The sequence below is a fragment of the Hesperophylax consimilis genome, unplaced genomic scaffold (genome assembly GCF_061612785.1).
Source record: "Hesperophylax consimilis isolate HC1 unplaced genomic scaffold, BYU_Hcon_1.0 scaffold_54, whole genome shotgun sequence".
NCBI classification, from domain to species: domain Eukaryota; kingdom Metazoa; phylum Arthropoda; class Insecta; order Trichoptera; family Limnephilidae; genus Hesperophylax; species Hesperophylax consimilis.
The window spans coordinates 272028-294104 of NW_028301284.1; the positions used below are offsets into that span (position 1 = coordinate 272028).

Here is a 22077-nt window from a genome sequence, read left to right on the forward strand (position 1 = left end):
TGAAAGCTGATGGCTGACGTGGACCACCATTCACATTACCAGGTCTCAGAAGAGAAGAGAAAACCTCAGCACCCAGAAGCAGATCAATCGGTCCCGGTTTGTGACAGTCAGGATCGGCAAGAGGCAAGTTTCTCAACTGATGCCACGATGACTTATCTAGACGAACAGTTGGCATGTTGCCGCAGATACTAGGCAGCGTAAGTGCCTTGATGTTGAAGAGAACCCGTCCCTTAACACCGATCTCTAATTGAATGACTCCCGACGTGGTTGCGGAAGATTGGCCTAAGCCGCTAACTCTCTGAGAACTGGCTTGACGAGGGATGCCTACGAGCTCCGCAGCACGATCGGTGATGAAGTGAGCTTGACTGCCCGAATCGATCAATGCGCGAAAGGTTTGGAAACGGCCGGATGAATCGCGAATGCCAACATTGGCGGTTGACAATAGTACTATGGACTTGTCTCCTAAGTTGGTGAGGACCTGAATTTTAGAGTCGGAAGACGTCTCCTGGTCCGTAGACGTCGTGGAGTGTTGATGCTGATCTTCCAAAGAAGCGTTTTCGTCTCGATGAAGCAAAGTATGATGTTTTTGCTGACATTTTTGACATGTAAACAAAGATTTACAATCTTCAAGATAATGAGAAGAATGAAGACAATTGAAACACCAACGGTGTGATTGAACAAACTGTACGCGATCCTGAACTGACTTGAGTGCAAATACCTTGCACTTGGAAATGGAGTGGTCTTCCCCGCAACAGGAGCATTTCAGATAAGTGGTGGAGTTCGAGGACCTATTTGTTTTAGGCTGTCCTTTCTTAAGATCGCAAAGAAGCGCTGAAGTGAGTTTTTTGGCAGCCTGATTAAAGTTCCGTGCAAGAGGTTTGTCAATAGTACTGCTATCGCGAGTTGAAAAATGTAAGTCTCGTACAAGAGCTTCGCATTTGTTATAAAGAAACTCTTTGAGTTTCAAATATGAAGGCAGCTTGGTAGGAGACTGAAGTTGTTCAAATGCGCATCTTGTAGGTGAATCTAATTTCGACAGAATTAAATAACAAAGCACGAAGTCCCAATTATCTGTTGGGAGATCCAATTCTTTTAAAATTGTTAAATCCTCATTAAATACATCGAACACGCGACGGAATTCAAAAGGATCGTTGGGCGGAAAATTTAAATTTAGCATTTCCCGCCAACACGTAAATGCGAGTTCACGCGCGTTACGATAGCGCGCGATTAATCTTTGATATGCTTCAACGTAGTGAGCTCCTTGTACTGGAAATGTCCGAATTAACCCTAAAGCTTCTCCAGATAAACATGAGAACAAATACTGCATGCGTTCGATGTTGGATAAAGATTTGTTTTCATGAATCAGAGCGTTAAACATGTCGTAAAATTCGGGCCATTGCTTGACATTTCCAGAAAATATTGGAATGTTTATTTTTGGTAATTTAACGTTTGTGCACGCATTCGCGGTCTTACAATCGAGAGGCTGACTGGTTAACTCCTGGTAAATTTCGACAATTTGATAATACATCTCGTCAAAGGTTTCGCGAATTTTATCCTCATCAATTTCGTTTGTGTCATCTAAAGCTAATATTTCCGCGTGAGACGTTTCAAATTCAAGAACTATCTTTTCCAGAGTAGTATAATGCGCTAACAGTAAGTTGCACTTAGTTGCATCGTGCAAAGCGCTTGTTGCTATTTCATGTGTCTTGAGTAATCTATTATTCGCTAATGTCCGTTTCCGGCGCAATATTTGAATTGCTGGGGCCATGTTGAATAAACACGATTGGAAACGTACCCAAAAACGAAACGAAAATAAATAATAATAATATAATCTATTACAATTATATGCGCGGTAGGTCGTAAATACTCAAGAGCTAGGTACCTACCTAATTACTGTTCGAATTGATTATTATTCAAAATTTAAGAAACATTCCACAGCATTATCCGTTTTGGCATAGATAGATAATAATCTTAAAGTTCCCTGGTTTCGGCACCAAAAATGTTCGAAAAACGAACAGGGGTTGGAATAGCCGCCCTTTACAGGGCTATTCCACACAGATAAAGTATAAATTAATTATATAGCTTGTGACAGGCGATGCGAGAAAACAATGCATAACGTTAATTCACAATCAACTTACCGGGAGGAGATGGTGAAATCTGCATAGTGAGCATCATCTGTCAGCACTGGAACGTTTAGCGTGGTTGGTAGCACTCGTTATTTTAGATTAAAGTGCGATAAAAAATACGTAAGATAATTATTTCGATAAGGAACCGGCAATGTTGTTATGACGGGACGAACGGTTTTTGTGCGACTGCTCGGCCCACGGCTTCCGTGGATCCAGCTGACATGTGCGAAATTTAAACTATACAAATATGATTTAAGATTTTCACGGCCAAAAGTATTTTTGTTATTTGTTTTTGGGGTATTATGCCGTGTTGCGCTAACTCCTTCTTTAGCCAACGTTTCGGACAGCATTGCAGTGTCCATCATCAGGGCAGATGTCTTATTTGAGGTTGTGTTAAAATGTGAGCTTAAGTATGAGGTTGTGATACCGTGTTGCCAGCTCCAACCCTCTGAGCTAACATTAACGTATCATTTTTTTATTTGTGGTTTTCTTCGTTTAGCTCTGGTGTATCCGTCAATTACCGGATACCAAGAACTATTAAGCTTAGCTCCATCGTCTCTATTAATGTTTACGGGATTTTTATGAATTTCAATGGCCTCCGTAATCAGCCGTGCTCTATAAGTTTTCGGTCTCCCCAGGATTTCAGGAACAAATCCAAAGTAATGCCCGGTGTCAATCAAATGCTCGGCAATTGCCGATTTGTCAGGGTGGCCGAGTTTACAAGCTCTGAAGTGTTCCGAAATTCTTTTGGAGATAGTCCGCTCTGTCTGGCCTACATAGACCTTGTCACATCCGGAACAGCTGAGTTTATACACTCCATCTGTTTCCAGAGGAAACTTAGTCTTTGCAGACCTCAGTAAGTCCTGTATCTTTGTTGTTGTTCCGAAGACAGTCTTGATATTTTCCTTTCTCAAAAGCTTGGCAATTTTGTCTGTCACATTGTGCACATAAGGCAGGAAGGCACAGCCTTTCGACTCTTGTTCAACTCTGTCTTCGTTTGGTGCAGATTTGGCTCTTATGATTTGCCTTGTCTGACTTGCTGGGTAGCCGTTACGCTCCAGTGCATCGGTCAGCTTCGTAAGTTCCGCTCCGATTTTATGTTCTTCGCATATTCTGGTCGCTCGGGTCACCAATGTATGGATAAGTCCTCTCTTCTGCGCTGGGTGGTGGTGCGAATCAGCGTGTAAGTACCGATTTGTATGGGTTGGTTTCCTATATACAGTATGCCCTAGGCTACCATCGTGTTTCCGCATCACCTCCACATCTAGAAAGGGCAGGATTTTATCTTCGTTTTCCAGTTCCATTGTGAATTTAATTTTGCTGTGGAGAGAATTAAGATGGTCCAGGAATTCGTTTAGTTTCTCCGTTCCATGAGGCCAAATGGCGAAGACATCGTCGACGTAGCGCCACCATACTTTAGGGACAGCCGAAGCTGTGTCGAGTGCCACTTCTTCAAACTTCTCCATAAAAAAGTTGGCTAGTACTGGCGATAACGGACTGCCCATTGCAACTCCCTCCACTTGCTCAAAAATTTCACCCTGAAACGCAAAGTATCCCGTTTTGAGGCAGTGTTCAAAACGATGAAAACGATGAACGACGAACCAATGAGACCGATTGTCAGCGCTATTGGCGCTCCTACATACAAACTTTCCCAATACCTCTCAAGATTACTGCAGATGCAAACTGGTAAAACTGAATCGTGGATTAAGGATTCAACAGATCTGATAAGTAAGCTCAAGCAGGTTAAGACTGAGGAAGGAGATATTTTGGTCAGCTTTGACGTCGTGTCTCTTTTCACAAATGTGCCTCTAGAAGACTCAATGACAATGCTCAGTGAGATATATGAGGAAGACATCTGCAAACTTTTTGAACACTGCCTCAAAACGGGATACTTTGCGTTTCAGGGTGAAATTTTTGAGCAAGTGGAGGGAGTTGCAATGGGCAGTCCGTTATCGCCAGTACTAGCCAACTTTTTTATGGAGAAGTTTGAAGAAGTGGCACTCGACACAGCTTCGGCTGTCCCTAAAGTATGGTGGCGCTACGTCGACGATGTCTTCGCCATTTGGCCTCATGGAACGGAGAAACTAAACGAATTCCTGGACCATCTTAATTCTCTCCACAGCAAAATTAAATTCACAATGGAACTGGAAAACGAAGATAAAATCCTGCCCTTTCTAGATGTGGAGGTGATGCGGAAACACGATGGTAGCCTAGGGCATACTGTATATAGGAAACCAACCCATACAAATCGGTACTTACACGCTGATTCGCACCACCACCCAGCGCAGAAGAGAGGACTTATCCATACATTGGTGACCCGAGCGACCAGAATATGCGAAGAACATAAAATCGGAGCGGAACTTACGAAGCTGACCGATGCACTGGAGCGTAACGGCTACCCAGCAAGTCAGACAAGGCAAATCATAAGAGCCAAATCTGCACCAAACGAAGACAGAGTTGAACAAGAGTCGAAAGGCTGTGCCTTCCTGCCTTATGTGCACAATGTGACAGACAAAATTGCCAAGCTTTTGAGAAAGGAAAATATCAAGACTGTCTTCGGAACAACAACAAAGATACAGGACTTACTGAGGTCTGCAAAGACTAAGTTTCCTCTGGAAACAGATGGAGTGTATAAACTCAGCTGTTCCGGATGTGACAAGGTCTATGTAGGCCAGACAGAGCGGACTATCTCCAAAAGAATTTCGGAACACTTCAGAGCTTGTAAACTCGGCCACCCTGACAAATCGGCAATTGCCGAGCATTTGATTGACACCGGGCATTACTTTGGATTTGTTCCTGAAATCCTGGGGAGACCGAAAACTTATAGAGCACGGCTGATTACGGAGGCCATTGAAATTCATAAAAATCCCGTAAACATTAATAGAGACGATGGAGCTAAGCTTAATAGTTCTTGGTATCCGGTAATTGACGGATACACCAGAGCTAAACGAAGAAAACCACAAATAAAAAAATGATACGTTAATGTTAGCTCAGAGGGTTGGAGCTGGCAACACGGTATCACAACCTCATACTTAAGCTCACATTTTAACACAACCTCAAATAAGACATCTGCCCTGATGATGGACACTGCAATGCTGTCCGAAACGTTGGCTAAAGAAGGAGTTAGCGCAACACGGCATAATACCCCAAAAACAAATAACAAAAATTAAACTATACAGTTTAAATTCTGACGGTACAATTGGCTAGTACACAGCCTGTCAAAAGCAATCAGCGTTACGGAACAAGTACATTACCTTTAATTACTCATAAAAATTAAATAATTAATAAGGCCATGAAATGCTAATGGTTTATTTTGATTACGGTGAAAGATTTTAAATTTATTAACTCCTTTAAATTGCTATTCACTGGTTTGGTGAGAAGTGATCCAAAGTATAATTCATCAATCTGGGCTCCATTTTATAAGATTCACCTACTAAAAATTGAGAGAGTGCAGCATAAGTTCCTGAGATTAATTAATTTGTAATTAGGAATTTCAACCAAAGATCTTAATTATACTTTTTTGATGAACTTGCTAAGCTTAACCGACTTATAAATATATTCAATTTCCATTAAAAATATCTGTTGGCAGACTGGACGCCATTGATTTAACAAGCGTTATTTCGTTGCGAGTACCTACACGGGTCACTCGACTGAACGCCTTGTATAATGTTCCAAAATCTGCTAACATTATATTTCGTAAACTCGCCTATTCAAAGATTACACAGACTTGGTAATAAGTATAGTTCAATCGATGTTTACCGCTGCCAAGCAGTGTCAAAATTTAAACTCAGTTTAAATTGACGGCCGGCATAGTCCAGTGGTAACGCATTGGACTACCATTCCGAAGGTCGCGGGTTCAAACCCGGCGTGCGCAAATAAATTTTATTTGATTGATTTGTGTTATTTCACAATTAATTAATTAAAATAATATATAGTATATTTGCGGCACGTTCCAGAGTGGAAGATACTACCAGTATCGCCCTGGTGTAAGACCACCATTCAGAATTGAAACGTTGCTCTAAATGACTTTAGCCGTGTTTAGTGACTAGATCTGAATAGCCAGGTACTTCACCACTTTCCTCTTTCCTTTCCCCACTTACCTTCAGCCTCACAACATCCCCCAATTGGGGATGCCATAGTCTCACTGGCTCCAGACGGGAGCAGTTGGGACTCTTGGGACACTTGGGACTCTTGTGAGGTATTCACTATAAAAAATAAAAAAACTCTCATTCTCATTATGCATAAACTCCTTCCTGTTCCGTGTTTTAACAATATATACTCACCCTCTCTCTGTGAATGACCTAATATTTACCTATTAAATGTAACTGTTGTCAGTATCACTAAAACTGGGCGAAGCCCAACTAAGTGCCGCCCGCAGGGCCTAGCAGAAAAAAACCCCCGGAGCGGGTTTTTAACTGCTAGTTAATATGAATACCGGTTAATTTACTTGAATTTGAATTGTCAAAATGGCAAGTCTCCGCTACCGTCTTCAATGAACGAGTGAATGAACGGAGCAGTCTGCGTGCAGCTATATTGTATATGGTGGCACCTTTTTAAATGGCCTTGATTTTACTATGAGAGTCTATGGTCGACTTGTCTGATTGGCATATCTGTGGCTTTGTTGAGGACAAACTTTCTCATACTTTTTTATATATCTATGGCTAGGATGTCCTGCAACATCAGCACAGAGTCACGAATTGTTTATTTATGGTGGTGCCTAACTACCCTGATTCAGCACGGCCCTCCTGATGGCTGAGGAACTTTTTCTCCGTCGGGGGCTTTTGGTTGTTTTTAGTATCGTTTCACCACTTACCTTCAGCCTCACAACATCCCTCAATTGGGGATGCCATAGTCTCACTGGCTCCAGACGGGAGCAGTTGGGACTCTTGTGAGGTATTCAATATAAAAAAAATTTAAAAAAATGGAATGTTTACATTAGATATAAATTATTATTTTTTAATATAGATCATATGGGTTACATTAATACATACATATTTTGCAAAATATAATATTTAGGTTCTTAATTGGTCATGTATACCTTATCAGAAAAAAGGAGCTCTTGTGCCTGATAAGGGAGCCACGATTATTAATTAGATTCTATGTTATAATATTATGTTATGTGTAAACTATATATAAAAATATATATATATATATTTTTTTTTACCATAAGTTTTTTTGGAAAAAAAATTGATTTTATTTATTTGTTCTTGTTGGTTCGTAATACAGCGCAATTCGGAAGGGAGATTATTGTAGTTGATTATTGTATTGATTATTGTATTGATTATTGTATTGTAGTGCAGACAGAAGAAATGCGTTTCGCGATCGAGTGGTAAGGCTCTCGACTGGCAATCCGGAGGTCGCGGGTTCAATTCCCGTAGTGCGCAAATATCTCGATTAAATCATTAAAATAATATGCAGTATATTAGCGGCACAGGTTCCAGATAATACTCTCAGTATCGCCCTGGTGTAAGACCATCATTCAGTATTTAACCGTTGCTTGAAATGAGTCAGGTTCTCCTTCCTCTACCGTAAACCTCACAACATGCCCCAATTCGGGATTCCATAGTCTCACTGGCTCCAGACAAGTGCAACTTCTCCTACTTAGGAACCCCTTGAACAGGATCTCTGTCTTACCGGGACAATGGGTTCCATGATAAATCAACATAATGACAATTCAACACAAAAGTGATATAAAGTCATTAGAAATTAAACCTAACCTAGTTAACCCAGTTAATAAAGTTTTTGTTTCATCACTTTCCACGACTTTATACAACTTTTTAAAGATGAGATGAATTATCATTTTAATGATTTATCCGGTCACCGTTTTTACCCATTCGATTATTAATTAGAACCAAATTGTTATGCGTTATAATTTATTGTCTATCTCATATTTCAAACTCAGAATTGACAATATTACCTGGCAACTCATCGTTAGTATTATCTTCTTCTTCAAGGATATATTACGTTGATGGATATGACCTTCAAAAAGTTCAAGAAAAGTTATTCCAGTAAACAAATGATATTTGAACATTATATAATCGCGTGATGCGTGATTACAAATAAATACAGGTGCAATGGTATTATGTTGCTATATTTAAAAGGAAGATAAGAAAATGTAAAAAACAAGTTAAATCTACATAATAATAATACATCACAGGAGGAAATTATGATTTCATAAGTTATCAATTAATTTGTCACGTAAATGACATAACTTCGGAATGCGTCTTTGCCGCCCGTCTTCTGTTAGATTTCTTCATTATCTTATCTTATCTTCCTTATCTGGTTCACCTCATCGGAAATGTCGAGCACATGAAGTAAGTTTGTTAAATTATCAAACAATATACATTTTTACAGTTGGCAATAGTTAATAATACATTGGTCGACAAGACTTGTACTTTTTCTATGTTTTTACCAGTTTTTTCAACATTTCCAATCAATAGACAACTTGTAAGTGTTGCGGCCTAAAAATGAATTCTCTGGAATAATTGCCCGATTCGGCGGGGAACACTGAAACGGATTATTCAAATATAAAGGAAACTTTTTTGGAGTTGAAACAACCCAATTTGTATTTGAATAAAATCGACGTGAAGATTTTCTTACATTCGAATAGAACTCGGGAATTTGAAAAATTGCCCCTAAGTTTCTAATAATACTTACGAAAAATAATAAAATTGCGGAACTTCTCAAATTTTATTACCAGAATAAACACAAATTATGTAAATTATGGTAATGTAGTTGTAGTGATTTGTCTAGATCATTTTAAAATAAATAAAATAATTTTGCATTACATCGTTAGGTACGTGAACATTGAAAAGTGAATTGTATGGCGTAAAAATATTTACCCCAAACCTGTAAAAATTGTAGCAAAATTTTATAACTTTTTTTCAGAAAACAACAACATAAAGAAAATGAATCACCGCATAAACCAAAGTTGACATTATTTGTTAGTACTAATGATAAGGTGACTTCAAGCGACTCTGATTCTGTGTCAAGTCTCAACATAGAGCAGGATCCTAAAGACTACACAGCACAGGTTTGCACTTTGGCTCAAATTAACCACCAGCCCTATGATTGCTACTTTTCACACTTCAAAAGAATTCTTTCAATATAAACACCAGTACCTATGGTTGAAGTCTTGTGCTCTGGGAATGGGTATTCCCAAATGGAAGAAATTTGCGGAGCCCTAAACGGGCCATATTTGTCAAAAACATTATTTGAGAAACAGCAATCCATTATTGCAGATACATTGAGAAGATATCTATTGAAAGCATACTCGAAGCTGGAAGGGAAGAAAGTAACTGTGGTAGCAGATGGGTCTTGGGCAAAACGGTCTTACAAAACTAGCTACAGCTCGTTATCTCTATTATCGGCTATAGGACGCGGAAAGTTTTATTTATTAATCCCAGAGCACAGATGTTTTAGGAACTGGGAAGGTTCTGCAACTGCTATGGAAGCTGATGCTATAGCAGAGTGTTGATATGCATGGCTTGAAATATCTAACACTTGGAGACGGTGATAGTTCATCACCAACTTACTACAGCTATTTATGCCTTATGACCCCAATGCACTTATAAAGAAAATCGAGTGTACTAATCATGTACTTCGAAATTACTGTAACAAATTAAAAGCTCTTACAAAAAAAACTAAAAATAAAAAGGTAATGTTCCATTTACTCTGAGAAAAAAATTAGGTGATAGGATATTAAGGTTAAGAGCAGCGGTGGTTGGTTCTGTTGCTCATTATAATGAATTATCATTATCAGAAAAAGATAAAATTCAAAACATAACTATCGACATAAGAAATAGCTTAAACTTAGAAAATTGTTTAACCTATTTCTGCAATTTTCACGATAAAAATGACGATTTGGAAGATACTTTAAAAATATGTGGATTGTGGGATGATATTTACGCATGTATGAAACCGTTAATTAACAATGCCGAAAGCCTAGTTTTTAAAATAACAAACAATTACGCAGAACAATTTAATTCTATCATTGCAAACGTTCTTGGTGGGAAAAGAGTTAACTATGTTACTCGAAGATCTTATCAGACAATATGTTAAGCTGCTGTAATTTCGCATAACGCAGATCACGAACTCCACGGAAAAATACAAAAAGAAATCACTGAAAGAAACTGAATATAACAGAAAACACGTGAAAGCTCAGACTGCAATAATAAAAAGAACAGGCCCCGATGTAAACTATGGTTTGAGTGAACAAGAGTCTGATATGAACGACGAAGAAATGGATGTTGCTAAAACTGAATATTCAAAATCGCTGAAAAACTATTGATGAAAGACAAGAGAAAGATACACTTGAACGAGATTCTGTGAATCAAGTTACAAGTACTCTGTGGAGACTAGAAATAAGAAAAAGACTTACAGCATCCTCATACGGTAAAATTTGTAAAATGAGAGCAAATAAATCCTGTAAATCAACAATAAAAACACTTTCGTATTCGAGTTTTTCGGGGAACGAAGCAAAAAAAAATATGGCACGGAAAACGATTTCCTGACTATAAAAGATTACGAAAAAATCACTTACCTTGCGGACTGTTCGTAGATCGAGAATATGAATTACTCGGAGCTAGTCCTGACGGTTTAATTAAAAATGAAGATGAAATTATTGAAATGAAATGTCCACAAACGGCATAAAAGGTGACACAAGAGGCAGCTATTGATTCGAAGAAAATCACATTTTGTTTCATGAATAACGGGGTGATGAATTTGAAGAAAATTAATAACTATTACTTTCAAATTCAGGGTCAGCTGAGAATAACTGGGTCAAAGTATTGCTATTTTGTAATATGGACACCATTAAGACTTATTTACGATAAAATTGAAAGAGATAATGAGTTTTGGGATAATCATTTATTTAAATTATATTTTGCCTGAATTAGTAGATCTTAGGTATCCTCGGCAATTACCAACTCGTGACTGATCGTGTCTGATCAGGAAACGTAAGGATATAAGTAACATTATGTTCAGGAATTTCACCTTTTATTAATAACATTGTTACAATAATAAGATTTCACCTGGTGTTGTTGGTTGAAATAATATGTACTGTATTGTTCATTGAGACTCGGGTTTTGTTTTATTTTGTTAGCAAGGTTTTTCCCTAAATTCGCAGAAAAGAAATCGTTAAATGCATTTAAGGCTTCAAAGGGTTTTTCTTTCCAATCAATTTTAGAATTGTGGTGGTTTATGTTGTTGATTATTGTTGTTTTATTTTTAAAAGGTTTTTTGTCGGTAATGTCGTTTATGATGGACCAAGTTATTTTACTATCATTTTCAGATAGTTCCAGATTTTGTTTATAGTAATCATCTTTTGTGTTTTTTATAAGCCTTGAAATGTTTTTGTAATGTTATGTTTTCCGATTGTTTTGTACATTGTTTATAGAGTATTTCTGTGTGTCTAATTGAAATGATTAATCCACGGTTTAATTGGTTTAAGCTTCGAGGATATTTTTTGATATTAAATAGACTATATAAATAGACTCAATTTAATATAAAATATTGAGCAGCATGTTAAGTGGGTTTGACCTAGGGTACAAATAATAATTGTATAAACTTTGTTCGGTAGAATGCGCCAATCTAGGTTAGAATTAATCATCTAGAATGTTTATACTTAATGATCTCAGGTGTGAAGGTTCGCAACCAAGGTCGCGTGTCGGAATCCTGTTTTGTTCTTAGGGATGGTCTTACATAGTAAATAAAATAAAAAGCGGTGCATAGTATGTTATTACATGTATTGAGAAACATTTATAAAATTATACATTTTGGACTTACCCCAAGACCGACCTGTATCCGTAATCATAATCTACTCTACGAGAGCGAATCACTACGTCTCCTATTACTGAACACTGTGACTTCTTATTGGCGAAGCGACGGAACGTCCCCCGGACTCCATCCAGCGGCTGACGTGACCCCGTGAAGCGTGGATCGGGCCTCCGAAAGGGGCAGGAATATATCTCCCGGCCACATCCACGATCTCCAGCTAATAACGCGGATGTATCCGGGTTCTGAGGATGCTGCAACTTAGGCCAGTAGCTTTCTCTCGGCCGCCGGCCACGTGCGGTTAGTATTCCCAAACATCACACGTCCAAAATAACGAGGCTCCCGCTTGACGGTTTTGCTTAAGCCGAATTTAGGATTGAATATAATTTCATCTCACGCCGGATGGGACAATTATTTACGGATTACCGCTGTCGGCTGATTACCGGATTACGATTGTCGCGTGGTTCGCTCGTACACCATTTCTTTCAAAGAAATCACCATTACCCACATCGGGAATGGTTGTTTAACAGGTTGCGGAAAAGAATCTCGTCGTGCCCGAAGCAAACTCGCATTTTACGGTACAAAAGAAAGAATGGAATCCGCCCGTTGACTAATTACTCCGAAATAAAAATCACCGTGACTGTCAGCTGTGCAGTTCACGATCCCACCCGTTGACTGCCCAGCTAAGAAGTGTTTTTTTTTGTTTCCGCCCGGGTTCAGATGTTAAATTTTAAATTAAAATTCGAAATTTTACTAAAACTAATACCAGCGACAATCGCCCAGTTCCTAACTAGGTTAGAGAATCGGCGAGGATAAATGTGATGATGCAGAATAAATTAATGAATAAAATATTAAAACAAAAGGAGTCTAGCCCTGCATCATAACATTACCCCCCTCGCCACCAAATGTTTGCCCTCAAACATATAAAATTGTCTAAATAACCTAACCCTATTCTTTCCAGGTCGGTCCAAGGGTCTACTACAACAGAAAAAAAAACAAAATGATCAATAAAATACCAGTAGATAATAATAACCATCAATAGGAAGTATTCATATAACAAAATTAAACCAAAGTGAGAATAGCGAATGGGCGTGCCGCAAATCCGGTCGCACTTCATCGAACGTAAGGCAGGATGAACAGGATTGCGGTGCAGCCATTCTTACTTAAATAACTATAATATTGTAGGAACTAAACTTAAAAACTTAATCTAAACATAACAACCAATGTTCCGTGAACGGGATCCGCCAACACCCACAGCTTGAATATGCTGGGTGAAGACTAATTGACTTAGCGTCATGGACAACCGTTGACGTTACATTTATAAAAATTACATAATACCTGAGTGTCTATCACATTTATTTTACACAACCAAATGTAAAAATGCATCACTAACCCAAAATAGGGTTATAAGCCCGTCAGGCAACACTTTTTAGGGAGCATAGCAACCCTCACTTATCACTGACTCTACTTCTCCTTAGGAGATAAGTGTTCAATTTTGCAGGCTACCGACATCTGTAGTCTAGAAATTTGAAGTTACTACGTTTAACCAAAATGGTGTGAGTCCTTGCTTAGAAAATAGTGTCAATTTGGTCGGTATAGCAGGTTTCATTTTTACTGCTAGACATCACGATGACAAATGTTTTATTTACATGTGGTGGTTTTTTGAAGTCTTTAAAAAGGCTCGCATTATGTGTTTTTTCGTTACTTTCTCAACAATAACTCGATAATAAACAAGCTCATAAGTCAGAGCGATCGTAGCAGTGTTATTCGCAAAGTTCTTTATAAATATTGTACCTGTTTCAATAGTTTGAAATAAATGTAAAGTGGTGTCAAGAAAACCAGTTTTTATTCAAAAAGGATCATCCCCAATTTTTAACATTTGATCCTTCAACCGGATTACGATCAGGAGATTGTATGTAAAAAAAAAACAAAGAACCAGCAGCCAAAAGGATACAAAATTGATTGAAACTGGAAATCATTAAGGAAAGTGGACCACATCGCAAATCTGAGATAAGTATTCAGTGCCTTCCTTCCTATCATCCATTTTATGTTTATTCAGGTCTCATGTAATTTAAACGAGATTAATCTTAAATAGAGTCAATATTATAAATAAAATCACTACCCACTTGAAAATAAGAATATAATATTATTGAATAGTGTTCTCAAATAGTATTGTCAAGATTGTCGTGGTATTCTTTCAAACGGGTGTTTGCTAAAATAAAATAATTGTCAACCGATATTAACAAAATATAATTAAAAATGGAAAATATGAAGTCATTAATAAACAAACGCGGCGTAATCAAAGGAAAACTAACCCGATTCGCGGATTCCTTAAATGCATTGTCGGTAAATGAAATTAAATTAAGATATGAGCGGGTGAAATCATTGTTAGATGAATTCGAAGCAGTTCAACAGAAAATTGAAATGTTACCGGATTCAGACGAAATTGAAAATTATAGTCAACGAGAAGCTTTCGAAAACCAATATTTCTCAGTTTTGGCAACGGCCAAAGGCGCGATCGAATCCGTCGATCAAAGTAAGGTGGAAATTAAACTACCCAACCTCCAATTACGGGAATTTCATGGCGATCAGAAAAATTGGGTTAATTTCGTCGAAACCTTCAAGACTTTAGTCCATAGCAATAGTAATTTAAGCAACGTACAAAAATTCTTTTATTTGCAATCAACTTTAAAGGGAAACGCATTAAAGATAATTGCTCATCTAGAAATTTCTGAATTAAATTACATTTCCGCTTGGGAATTATTAAATGAACGTTATGCAAATTTAAGAACTACCGTTCATAAACACATCCAAGCTCTATTTTCATTAAAAGACATGAAACAAGAAGAGCCTGTAGCATTGAGGTATCTAATTGATGAAACAAACGTTAGTTTAAAGGCATTACAAAATATCGGGGTCAAGGTAGATCAATGGGATCCATTGGTTATTTATATAATATCAAATAAATTAGACACAGCTACCCGAAAAAATTGGGAACAATATATATTACAAGACGAATTACCGACGTTAAAGGAATTCTTAAAATGTTTATCTGCTAGAGCCCAAGTATTGGAACTGATGAACGCTTCTGAGAAAAAATTTTCTAGCTTACATAAAACACAACTAGGCAACAATAATTGCAAAAAAGATTCATCAGTATTTTTAGCGGTAAAGGCTAACAACTGCATTTATTGTAACGAGAAAGGTCACCATATTTATTATTGTAAAAAATTTCTGAAATTAAAATTACATGAGAGGATTGATGCTACGAAATCAATCCAAGCTTGTTTTAAATGTTTAAAGGTGGGTCACCAGGCACAGAGTTGCAAGGCAACCTTTTCTTGCAGGCGTTGTGGCAAAGATAATCACAACACCTTACTACACAATGAGGTACCTCTGCGGGAGGCCTCCAATATGGATGCTGATAACGAGGTTTCAGTATCGAATTTTTCTGCATTGGATAAAGCAGAAAAAATAATATTATTGTCAACTGCCAACATAGGAGTTGTGGGTAGTAACAATAAAATTTTTAAAGCCCGCATTCTGATTGATTCAGGGGCCCAGTCAAATTTTATGAGAGCAGAATTTGCTAATAAATTAAATTTACCATGTGAATTGATAAACAAACCCGTTTCTGGGATCCATAATAACATCACTCACATAAAAAAGAGAATTTCAGTGGAGATGAATTCGCTTCATACTGATTATAAAAGTGAAATATCATGTCTGATTTTACAGGAGATTACAACAAATTTACCACAAGTGACAATGGCGAAAAAAGACTTCAAGTTACCACGAGGATTGGAGCTAGCTGACCCGAACTTCAATATAGCTGCACCCATCGACATCCTGTTGGGCGCGGAGAGCTTTTGGGAAATCCTAACCAACGATAGATTGAAACTCGAATCGGGACCAACACTTCAACGTACGCAACTGGGATGGATCATATCAGGACCAATCCACATGTACCCAAAGCAAAGGCCTGTATCAGATTGTTGTAATTTATCTATAAATAAAATAAGTCATCAAATAGAAAAATTTTGGAAATTGGAGGAGATTAATCCCACTAAGATTCTAAATCATGAAGAAAAGGCTTGTGAAGCCAGTTTTGCTAGTACTCATACTAGACAAGACGACGGTAGATACGTAGTAAGTTTACCGCGTCGAGCATGCATTGATCAGCTGGGAAGTTCATTGCTCACTGCTGAAAAAAGATTTAAAAATTTAGAAAGAAAATTTGTGTCAAATCCCGAATTGAAGACACAATATATACAATTCATGCGTGAATATGAGGAATTAGGTCATATGGAGGTGTGTGACCAGTCAAAGGGGGATCGTGAATCCTATTTTTTACCTCATCACGCTGTAATAAAAGAATCAAGCACTACTACTAAAGTGAGGGTCGTTTTTGACGGCTCCGCCAAAACTTCAAATGGAATTTCTCTCAATGACGCCTTGATGACAGGACCTGTTATACAAAAGGACTTATACACCCAACTACTGCATTTCAGGAAACATCAAGTAGTACTGACGGCTGACATCGAGAAGATGTACCGCCAGATTAACGTGTGTGAAGCGGACCGTGACCTGCAGAAGATAGTGTGGCGCGAGTCGCCGCAGGAGGTGCTCAAGCATTACCGTCTGAAGACAGTCACATATGGTCTGGGGCCTTCCTCTTTCTTAGCCACTAGAAGTCTACGGCAAATTGGTATGGATAACAATATAAATTTTCCTAGAGCTAGTCAGGTCATAGAAAATGACTTCTATATGGATGACTTGTTAACCGGAGGAGATGACATGGAATCCTGTAGAGAGTTAAAAGAGCAATTAATCAACATCTTTTTGTCTGCAGGGATGACCTTGAGGAAATGGAGGTCCAATGTCTTGGAGTTGTCAGCCGAGTCGGGCCAAGCTAAGATTGCCGAATCAGGCAATTCTGAAAAAATTATTACTGACAATCCAAAGACTGAGAAAATATTAGGATTAATATGGAATAATGAATCTGATTATTTTTCTTATGTAATAATGAAACCATCGAGTCGAACCGAGAGTAAAAGACAGATATTATCTTGCATCGCATCAACCTTCGATCCATTAGGTCTTCTAGGACCGATTATAATTGTAGCCAAATTGATAATGCAGAAGTTATGGCAGTCTAAAGCAGCGTGGGATGATCCATTGCCTAATGAAATATTAGCACCCTGGAGGTCCTACCTTCAAGAATTAATTCAACTAAATGTGTTGAAAATACCAAGAAAAATTATTTGCAGGCAATCTACATATCTACAACTACACGGTTTTTGCGACTCATCTGAGAAAGCTTACGGAGCCTGCGTTTACATGGTGTCAGTGGACCATGTCGGTAAGCGGCATTCACATTTAATAACGTCCAAATCAAGAGTGGCGCCATTGAAGTGTATTTCCCTGCCCAAGTTGGAGCTTTGTAGTGCTGTGCTACTGGCTAAATTAATTAAAAACGTAAAACAAGCGTTAAATATAGTGGAGATCGACACACATTATTGGTGTGACTCCATGATAACGTTGTGCTGGGTGAAAGGTCAACCTACGAGATGGGCTACTTTCGTTGCAAACCGAGTAGCTGAAATACGATTAAAATTTTGGCCCATCTTTGGTAAAAATACTATTAAAAAGATATTACATAAATGTGTTGTATGTTTTAGATGTCGTCCCCGAACCGGTCATCAAATCATGGGAAATTTGCCACCCGAAAGAATTACGCCGAGTCGTCCTTTCGCTATCACCGGAATAGATTACGCCGGACCAATTCTGATTAAAAGTGGGACGCTGAGGAAGGCTTCCCTCGCAAAATCGTATTTATGTATCTTTATTTGCTTCTCAACCAAGGCTGTTCACTTGGAATTAGTTTCGGATTTATCTAGCAATGCTTATTTGAACAGTTTAAAAAGGTTTATATCCCGTAGAGGACAACCTGAAAAGATCTTTTCCGACAATGCTAGTAATTTTAAAGGAGCTAGCAGCAGGCTCAAAGAGCTGTACACCAGCTTGAGGGAAAACAACGACAATATTCAAAATTATTTAATGAACAGAGGTATTGAGTGGAAGTTCATAACCCCTCGAGCCCCTAATCAGGGAGGTTTGTGGGAAGCAGCAGTAAAATCAGCAAAATTCCATTTATATAGAATCACTAACAATTCTTCATTAACATTTGAACTCTTATATACCTTAATTTGTCAGATTGAGGCCTGTTTGAACTCCCGTCCATTAACTTCCTTATCCGACGACATCCATGATTACCAACCTCTTACCCCAAACCATTTCCTTATAGGCACTGAATCCTGTATCATTCCTGAGAGAGACGTCCGGGCGATACCGGACAACAGACTAACTCAATATCAGAGGATCAGTTCGCTAATTCAATCTTTTTGGTCTAGATGGAAGCAAGATTACCTGATGGAACTACAAAAGAGAACTAAATGGCAGACCAGCACTCAACGGGCACTGCAAAAAGACGATCTGGTGATTTTAAAGGAAGATCATTTACCTCCACCTTTATGGAAAATGGCCCGAATTCTGCATACACACCCTGGAGCGGATGGAGTAGTACGAGTTGTTACCCTAAAAACACCTCAAGGAGTCTTTGTGAGGCCCATCACAAAGATATGTCTGATGCCCCTGGATTCAGACACTAAACCTGTAATTGACGTCCCGGACCTTACCAAGGATTGATTATGTACATTACACTATGATGCTTATCTTCTCGACTCCACCTTGGATGGATCAAGCAGAAGACCTGAGAAGAAAGAAGAAAAAAAAAGGAACAATAATTGTGTTGTGTTCAGTGTGAACTATATTATTTGTGTTATTGAACTATTTAAATATGTAAAAATTAGTATGCAGACGTGTGTAATTTAGTCATTTTTGAATTTTTTTTGGTTATTTAATAGGATTAATAATTTTCTAGTTATCTTTAGTTTATTAATAGAGTAATTCAACAGCATTTATACAGTTAAATTTATAAGTTTACCAGCAGGGCATAAAAAAAAGGGGGTTTTATTTTGTTAATTTCTGCTATTTTGAATTATTTTGTTAGTATTTTTGTGGTATATTTAGATTAAGAATTTTTAGTTTATTCTGTTTGGTTTATAGTTTATTTTTAAATAGATTATCATTCAAAAATTTAGTGCAATTTTTGAATCCCGCCCCCTGGCAATATGTTCAATTTTGCAGGCTACCGACATCTGTAGTCTAGAAATTTGAAGTTACTACGTTTAACCAAAATGGTGTGAGTCCTTGCTTAGAAAATAGTGTCAATTTGGTCGGTATAGCAGGTTTCATTTTTACTGCTAGACATCACGATGACAAATGTTTTATTTACATGTGGTGGTTTTTTGAAGTCTTTAAAAAGGCTCGCATTATGTGTTTTTTCGTTACTTTCTCAACAATAACTCGATAATAAACAAGCTCATAAGTCAGAGCGATCGTAGCAGTGTTATTCGCACAGTTCTTTATAAATATTGTACCTGTTTCAATAGTTTGAAATAAATGTAAAGTGGTGTCAAGAAAACCAGTTTTTATTCAAAAAGGATCATCCCCAATTTTTAACAATAAGAAAACACTTTGTCGATGTTTCTACCTAATCTACCTAACTAGGTCGTATGGGGGTATCCATAAGAGAACAGAGCAGTTAATGAAAATACACAATCTTAATTCAACAAGAGTGTTAAGCAGTCAACAACCATCGCATAAGAATGGAGCCAAATTAATACAGTATACAGCCATCAATATAGAAGGTGCAATCGGGTTAAGTGATATGCAACTATTATTAGTGCAGTGATCTAGGTATACGTCCAACAGTAACGAAGGCGTAATCGATATTTTTATGAAACAACTTATGGTTTTCTCTGTAAACAGTTGTTCAAAAAAAAAGTTGTTAATAATAAGTCTCGCAGGACTGTAACAACAATTATGTATAATAAACTTAGAGTTTATAATAAAAATTCTAAAACAATAGGAAAGGAACATCCCAGGTTACTTACATGGTAGCAAGATTTAATGCAATTCAATTTTTAAAATTAAAAAAAAAAATTATTTGTAACAAGTACAACAAGTGTGTACACAGAAATGACTGTTGAGAAGTCAAAGAATCAGTAACAAACAAAATTAACATTTATAGATTAAACCTAGGTCAGAACCTACGGAAGGTTTCAATACATCTTCGTATGTTCTGATCTTGACAAAATACAGAAAAATCAGGTTCAAGAATCATAATATGAAAGAATTAAATATGAAAGAAGTGGCTTAAAATGTGGAAGGATCGGTGGTGGGATATCGTTCCACATTATAAGTCAGAACCGTACTTATAAAGGAAAACAAGTAAGTTATGTCTCGTTTCATCAGCAATAAAGCGAACAGCTCCATTTTATCACTAGGAGATTAAATGTTCAGTGCACCGCTTGGTGCAGTCTTTAATATATTTTCATGACCGATCAAGACATTTACTGTAAAACAATAACAAAAATATCCGTTTACATATTAATGATGAAACGAGAACAACCAGTGTTCAAGCACGTAATTTGTAGACAATGCTTCTTTGTTTTCACCATCATGAAACGAAAGAGACAGTGGGAATGTAACTCCTTACATTTCAAGATGTTATATCCTAACACATACTACATGTTAAGGTATATTAGCCAATTTTATTATACAAAATTCATAATATTTTTAAATTAGTGTTCATTTGTTCACTTGGAGTCTGTTGTGTACTTAAGTTTAAGTAAATAAATAAATTATTGCTAATAAATAAATACTACATTAATTATTACTAATTCTAATAAGGTTTATTTCTAGTCCATTCAATTCGAGCATTCATACCGGAGTTGATGGTTACAATTGAAAATTAGTTACGAGACATTTTTTTGTTAATAGTTTGTATTATTTATGAGAATTGAGATAAAATTATTTTATATATAATAATTTATGTGAGTGCATGGCACGAACTTTTTGATACATATATTAGAATGAATGAGATTTATTATATAATGAATGTGCTTGACTTTGTTTATGAGTGGCTCTTTTCATGAGCATAACGTACGACAATATAAAGGCGTGCATGTTTATAATTTAGACTTGTTATATTTGAGAATAATAGCGTGATTTCCAATAAATCACTACAAATAGTATCGTGTGAAAGAGAACATACAACTCGATTTCAAATAGAGTTTATGAATTTTATGTGTTAAGTGTCGTGTTAGGGTTGATCATCAACCTTCAAGCACAACCCGAACCACTCAAACATATATCTCACTACGAAATACTAACGTACGTACATAGATCAGAGGACAACAGGCCTTTCGCCTCCTGCAGGAAAAACCGTCCACAGGCAACGAATCCCCCGCCTTCCAACTGATGATGCAGTACAGTGTTCCGTACTTGAACCAGCAGCCCAAGTATAATGATCAGACAGCAAGCTTCTCTCGCCCTCTGTCTGTCATGTCTGGTGAACGTGATCGACTCCGGATCGATACGTTGCGTTTGGGGTACAAACCCATCCTCACCATTCGGAACTCATGGACCTAATGGATGGCGAGTTGATACCAGGACCCAGTTGATCAGACCGAATATACCTCCATCAACTCCCTCCAATGATAACGTTGCGTCATCGTCCATACCACAAAAAAAAATTGTGATTTTTTTTTTCCTTAATTCTCCAAGTCTGACACGTCGCGTGTAAATTGTCCATTATTTCAAAAATTGATAGTAAATATCGAATAATTTCTTGTATCACCGTTGACATTTACTTTATTGAACTTAATTTCAAAACAATTATCCAAATTGTTATTATGAATGATGATGATGATGATGCCCTTGATTTAAAAATAACAAGATGTTCTTTTCTTGTTTATAAGATAAAAACCTTGATAAATAAGGTAAAAAAAATATATATATATATATATATATTTTGTGGCAACCCTGAAAAAATTTGTGGCAACCTTGATAAAATATATGTGGCAACCTTGATAAAATATTTGTTGCAACTTTGAAAAAATTTGTGGCAACCTTGATAAAATATTTATTTCTTTTGCCAGCCCTGGTTTTTCCGTACTATTATTATATTTATATTATTATATTTTTCCGTAGAATATTATTTATTCTCGTATTAAATCCACACGAGAATAAAAAAAAATACAGTGTGTGG

At 37.2% G+C, this 22077-nt stretch overlaps 1 protein-coding gene across 1 annotated transcript; it reads left to right on the plus strand.

Moving 5' to 3' along the window:
- Positions 1-15004: 15004 nt before the first annotated feature.
- On the plus strand, positions 15005-19378 carry LOC149408829 (uncharacterized). Its single transcript, XM_089650397.1, has 2 exons — positions 15005-16608; positions 18314-19378. Exons 1-2 carry the CDS (start codon positions 15315-15317, stop codon positions 18331-18333), a joined length of 1314 nt encoding a protein of 437 aa, XP_089506523.1. The 5' UTR covers positions 15005-15314; the 3' UTR covers positions 18334-19378.
- Positions 19379-22077: the final 2699 nt, after the last annotated feature.

Coding starts and splice junctions, on each gene's coding strand:
- LOC149408829 (XM_089650397.1), top strand. CDS start 15,315: ATGGATGCTGATAACGAGGTTTCAGTATCGAATTTTTCTGCATTGGAT. Junction 16,609..18,313: donor TAGAAGTCTACGGCAAATTG/GTATGGATAACA, acceptor TTTTTGGTCTAG/ATGGAAGCAAGATTACCTGA.